The following is a 6,369-nucleotide window of genomic DNA, read 5'->3' as shown; positions in this document are numbered from 1 at the left end:
TTTAAATTGTTGTTTTGTAATTGATTTTTTATTTGAAAAGCAGGACAAAACAGTAAAAAGCACATTTTGGCAATTTACTTAATGCAATGGTGAAAAAAACAATGGCAAAATAGGCCTACATGGGGAAAAATGTGAAAAACCATGTTCGGTATTCGGCCTTCGGCCCAGTGTTTTATTTTGTTCGGCTTCGGCCAAGAATTTTCATTTCGGTGCATCCCTAAAAACCATGTCTACATTTGTGATCGGAGAATGACAAACAACAAGCGCTACTCTACGCTGCTCAAAACTCACGTTTGAATCATCAATGGCAAATTCTTTAAATATAAAAAACGTACTTACAGTCTTTGAGTCAGAACAGCCGGCATTGTAGTCTACTCTCACAGGATCAGGAAACAGTCCTCCATAAAATGCGCTGCACACATCTGAATATTTGGGTTGAAGTGTTCTGGAACAGTGTTGTAAATACAACTTAACCACTGATTTCTAGCCGTGTCCTCTTTTGGAAGGCCAAACAAAGTAGTTTCGCTTTCACAACGAAACACACGGCGGCTAGAGTGAGCGGAGGCCGGCTTGAGTGAGCAGAGGCTTGAAAACGGTGCGGCCGGCGGATTCGACGAAGGAGCGTCCGGAGGGCTTGCGGCAACCACATGTGACGACCCCGCGTGTTAGAACGAGCCGTTTTAGGTAGGCGTGGTTAACTCTTAACTTTTATAAAGAATATCTCTTTGGATTTGAGACTTTAGTATTTGCAACTTGACAGATCTTCTTTATGCACCAAGAGCTTGTAACACTCCAAAGAGAAAGGAAAAATTGAAATCGCATCATATGACCCCTTTAATTCTCAAAAAAAAAAAATAAAAAAAAATAGACTACTGGGCCCGTATTCACAAAACATCTTAAGGCTAAAAGTAGCTCATAACTTGCCAATTTAGGAGACAATTTTGCAAATAATGGGCGTCAATCCTAAATTTAGGACCCCTAAATTTTTGCTCTAAGAGTATTTCACAAAGCGTTTTAGCACTAAAACTAGCTCCTAAACCTGTGAAACGTTAGTAGTGAAGAGGACTCCTAAGTCACTAAGATCAAGCCACAAACTAGCGTTTTAGCACTAAAACTAGCTCCTAAATCTGTGAAACGTTAGTAGTGAAGAGGACTCCTAAGTCACTAAGATCAAGCCACAAACGATCCTAAAATGGCTGTTGCTGGCAACTTGCCTCAGAACATAAACATTTTAGAAACATTTGACAATAATGAGCTTTTAAAAAGGCATCACCTTTGGTTTTGGCGATTATTCCAACTCCAAATTTTCCTTTGATTATATCCTTGTTTCATTAGCCAGCTGAGCAAGAAGTAACAGCTGTTTTGCATCCAGTTTGGTTTTCTTTTACGTTTGCATGTCTTACTATCAGCCATGATTATTTTACACTGTTTATTAAAAGGCAGTTTATATGCATATTCACTAATACGTTTACGAGAAGCATACAGGCTGAAAATTAGCTGAGCATATACTTATATATTATATTGTTTAATTAGTGACACTTAGCCTGCATTTTAAAATCTTTAATTGAATGTGGCAATTAACATTTTTATTTTTAACCCCTTTATTTATTTATTTTTTAAATACGGCAACATAATATCACGCTCTACAATATTTCTATGAATAAATCTCTGACAGAGACTATCAGCCAATCACTGTGTGCATAGTTAGTAAGCACGCTAACATCATCCATAGCAACGAGGTCAACCCCGACCCCTTACTCTTAGCTTAAGACTTCTCTCTATTCCTTAGTAAAAGTTTGTCTCAGCAGCTTTGTGAATAGGTTTCAAGAGAAAACTCTTAGCTAAAAGCTTTTTACTGCCGTTTAGGAGAACTCTTAGTGGTAAGATAAAATGTTCTGTGAATATGGGCCCTGGTGTCTTTAAAAGCATGAAATATGCTACGAATGCAAACTTGCATTGTATATATGAATATCAACAAAGTTTATGATGGTTTATGGTTAGATAATGTTATGCTTGCATGCAAACACCTCAAAAGATGTCACGCAGCACACTTAGACAATGGGTTCTGTGACACTGTGCAACTAGAAATTGAAAGAGCTTGAATACATTGGCGACTGTTCTGCTAGCCTTCAATCTGATGTCTACTCTCACATCTCTCTCACCCTTGCTGGTACGAGCAGCGATGAGTCCCGGTGTCTCTCCAAGATCATTGTGAACCTCGACATCTGCTCCAAACACCATGAGAGCTTTGATCAGGTCCATGTGGTCCAACTGTGGGCCCAGAGGATACACAGTTGAAATAAAACCATTTTAAGTTGAAGTACTAATTAAAGCATTAAATTGGATAGAAAGTTAAATAAAAAGTAAAAAATACAATAAAATAAAAAAGACTACAATGTAAATAAAACTTAGGTGAAAACTGAAAATATAAAACAAAAGCAAATTTAAATTAAAAAAGATTATTTTACCTCATATTTTTTGTCAAATAAACTATTTGTCAAAAAAAATAATAACAATGTAATTAAACATTTTACATTTGAGTTTTGAATTCTCAATAAGTATAAAATTAATAAATAATGTTTATTATGTATTATTTACTAGTAAATATGTTTTTTTTTTTACTTAACACATTTTTATTATTATTTTAATCACATTTGTTTTATTTATTACAAATTAAAGGCAGTACAACAAGTACTATTATGACACATTTTACAATATAAATTACACTTATATTTTAATAGATTTTTTAAAGTGTATATTTCTTTACATATATATTGAGGTGAAATACGAGCCAGAAATGTTCTTCACAGGCTTTATGAAATTCTCTCTCATACCTTCATGGCGAGGTGCAGTGCTGTGTTTCCATCCTGACCCTTAATGTTGGGGTCGGCTCCATGGGTCAGCAGCGTCATTGCGGCCTCAAAGCGCCCCCTCTTGGTCAGGATGTGTAATGGACTCTCTCCGGTCTTACTCAGGTAGCTGACGTTACATCCTCGGTCCAGCAGCACACGGCTCATCTAGAGAGAGAACACACAGGACAGTCAAATAACTAACACTTAGAATTCCTAAAGTACGAAAAAGAACAAAAAGTGTTCCTGACCTCGGCAGTCTTGGCCCAGTGAAGAGGCGTTCCGCCGTAAATCGGATCCTCCGCCAGAAGTTGATTTGGGTTGGTGTTTAAAATTGCTTCGGCACAACTAAAAGAGTGAGAATGATTTAGAAGCCTACAAGTGAATTATCAATTAAAAAGTGACAAAAAGATTCTTGTTCCGCACCTTTTCTCACTAAACTTCACGGCGGTGTGGATCGGATAGCCATTGCTTCCCATGACGTCACAGCAGGCTCCGCCCCCAAGCAGGCCCTTGACCACCTCGACCCTCCCGAGACGGCATGCAATGTGCATTGGTGTTTCCCCGGCGGCGTTCAACTCGTTCATACCCACGCACATCTGTGCACACAAAATCTACGAGCGACAAAAATACACAATCACAGACACCCGAATTTGGCATTCAGCAGATTGTATATAATCCCTAAGCTGACCTCTCACCTCTATAATAACAGCAGAGTCTTGTTTAGCAGCGCAGTGCATGGGCGTCTCTCCGTTCTTGTCCTTGATGTCTGTGCGAGCCTGACACTCCTCCAGGAGCCCGCGTACGCAGCCCACATCTCCTCTCTCGCACGCCAGGTGCAGCGGGGTCTGACCCTGGGCGTCACGGGCGTTCATCTGACTGCAAGGGGCCACAGACAATCAGAATTTTTTTACATTTTGTTCTTGCTTTAATGTTTATTATCGGACTCAGAAGAGATTTTTTACATGAGGTTGGTTTAAAAAATGGTCAGGTTTTTATCTCACTTATGCATATTGTGACAATGCTGCATGTTGCGTATTTTTTCACATTTTATTTTTTAGAAAAGGAGTACAAAATAGGCATCAAATAAGAAGTTGACGTCCTGTGGTGCGAACTCTGTGGAAAACCATTGTAAAGTTGTATTTTGTTGATTATTTCTATATTTGTAATTTAACTTCATGACGAGACGAATCTACTTCAACATGTGCTGATAACGGTATATAGCTAACGGTTTAAATTTATTCCCTTAATATTTCTCTTGTGGCCGTACAAAGTGAAAAAAAAAATGAGAAGAAACCTATTTCGTGTTAAACAATTCGTTTTTGAAAGTCGGTGCTTGAAATAGGCCCAATAAAGCTTTTTAATTCATTGATTTTTATTGATGACTGCAGTGTTAATATTTTAATTATAGGCCTAATTAATTGTATAATAGACCTGTTTTAAAAGGCCTTTCTTAAAACATTTTAATTGGGGAGTAAATAGGCGTATCTGTTGTTATCCTCGCAACGCGTCAGTTGTGCGGTAATACTGCGGGGCAGATTAATTGTAATTTTAATTTAATAGACTAATAAAATTAAATTATAAAAGTAACTTCATAATAATAATAATAATAGGCCTAATAAAAATAAGAATGTAACAGACCTACATTAACTGGAAATGTCAAATCCTCTTATTATTGCCAATAATTTATGTTTTTGACAATATCTCTGGCTATCGTCGATACAAGATCATCGCAACCCAGCAAGGTGAGGTTATCGCAGGGCCTTTCGCAGTGTGTGCCCATCCACTAGACAGCACGTTGCCTGTTACATCGTTTAGGCTGCCTTGTTGAGCGCAGTGGCACTGAGAACATTAAAAAGATTTATTGCATTTTTCTTTTTCATCACTTTGAGGGCTTTTGTAGGCTATAAGAAATAAACATCATAATATGCACAAAACTTTGGTTTCACTTTCAAGTACTTAGATTTGTGTATTTGTATATGTTGTTAGGTGGTCAAGGAAGTCATCTTTGTTAATTATTGTGTGTTCGGGGAGGACTATACGTAGACCTCAGCGTGACTGTCAGCTTGACTATCAGAGTGATCTTGCGTTATTTCCTTATCAACTCTCACGTGCGTTTGGATAGTTTGCAGATCTTGTTGAGCGCAGTGGCACTGAGAACATTATATTTCACACACTTTTATGCCAAGTTCACACTGCACGATATTAGCCGATTTTCACTCTCCGAAAGATTTTGCGAAATCGCCGACAAATGCCCGAAATGACATGACAATCATGCAGTGTGAATTATCAAAGACGCGATCTGAGAGAATCACCGATGCGTTGCCGACGCCTGGTGAAAACAACGGTGATCCGATGACTTTGAAAATCATGCAGTGTGAACTCGGCATAAGCTCTTTTATGTGCTATGTTTAGGGGGAAAAAAAAACATATTGTCAAATAAAAATAAAGAAAATAAGAACAAATAATCTAACTACAAGCAACAGCACAAATAAACGCAATAGAGTAAAGATACAAATAAAACAAACAGTGCTTTTCAGGTTTTTTTGGTAGGTCTAACAGTTTTTAGGTATGGCTATGTCTGCTAGGATACTCACCAAGACGGGCATTTTGACATCATTTTTGTGTGAATTTGTCCATTTAAACAATATTCACAGAGAGCTTAATATTTGCGCGTGTTCTGAGGCGCGGGTTCAAGCGCTTCGGATGAATGCATGCACAAATCTTCGCGTCCTCTGGCTGAGACTGTCTCTTAAATGTTTAAGCTTAAATAAGTTTAGCTTAAACACAGATAGCAACGTGTGCTGTTCAGGTCTCACCTGCGCTATCAACATGTGATGATGGCATAAATGACAGCTATTCCAGCATACAGCACTCGCATTGAACAAAGAGTGACTGGTTTTTTTCTGCTATATATATATATATATATATTGCAATATGAAAAAAATATTACCAGATGATGTAATCATAAAAAAATAATCAATGATTGAACGATTCAACCATAATTTTACAAAGCTACGAGAATCATTTTTGTGTGCAAAAGACTTCAAATCACAACAACATAGGAAACAGATCCGGCATGACGCAGCTGTTTAGGTTTCACTTTAAAATCAGTGCGGTCTCTTTAAAACCTGATGCATATGACGCGGATCTTACACATATCCGACATATATTTTCTCCCAACTCTTTACGGTCATTTATAACTCATTTAAGACTCCGTTTACAAGGTAACTCACCAAAACCGCACATTTTGACATAATTGTGTGTGTTTTCGTGCGTTGACGCGGATCTGACACACATCCGATTTTCTCCCAACTCTTTACGGTCATTTATAACTCATTTAAGACTCCGTTTACAAGGTAACTCACCAAAACCGCACATTTTGACATAATTGTGTGTGTTTTCGTGCGTTGAAGCGTTACTGGTGAGCTGTCTGAAGCGGCTCAGCGTATGCGTACAGCCGAATGCGCAGCCTTTCAAACTATACTTCACTGCACCGTTTAGGCGGTGTAAACCCAGG

At 38.0% G+C, this 6,369-nt stretch overlaps 1 protein-coding gene across 1 annotated transcript in view; it reads right to left on the bottom strand.

Annotated features, from left to right (window-relative positions):
* Window positions 1-6,369, bottom strand: part of LOC107704553 (85/88 kDa calcium-independent phospholipase A2-like) — a 22,696-nt gene that overhangs the window by 11,659 nt on the left and 4,668 nt on the right. The window contains exons 4-8 of the mRNA XM_016507504.1: window positions 3,548-3,728; window positions 3,276-3,463; window positions 3,101-3,197; window positions 2,835-3,017; window positions 2,163-2,271 (exon numbers count right to left, since the gene is read on the bottom strand). Of these exons, the coding sequence (XP_016362990.1) occupies window positions 2,163-2,271; window positions 2,835-3,017; window positions 3,101-3,197; window positions 3,276-3,463; window positions 3,548-3,728 (758 nt within the window). The remainder of the gene's footprint in view (window positions 1-2,162; window positions 2,272-2,834; window positions 3,018-3,100; window positions 3,198-3,275; window positions 3,464-3,547; window positions 3,729-6,369) is intronic.

Source organism: Sinocyclocheilus anshuiensis, unplaced genomic scaffold, assembly GCF_001515605.1.
Source record: "Sinocyclocheilus anshuiensis isolate Anshui unplaced genomic scaffold, SAMN03320099.WGS_v1.1 scaffold2038, whole genome shotgun sequence".
Lineage (NCBI taxonomy): Eukaryota > Metazoa > Chordata > Actinopteri > Cypriniformes > Cyprinidae > Sinocyclocheilus > Sinocyclocheilus anshuiensis.
The sequence above is the reverse complement of the archived record's forward strand: the minus strand, read 5'-3'. Positions and strand labels throughout refer to the sequence as shown.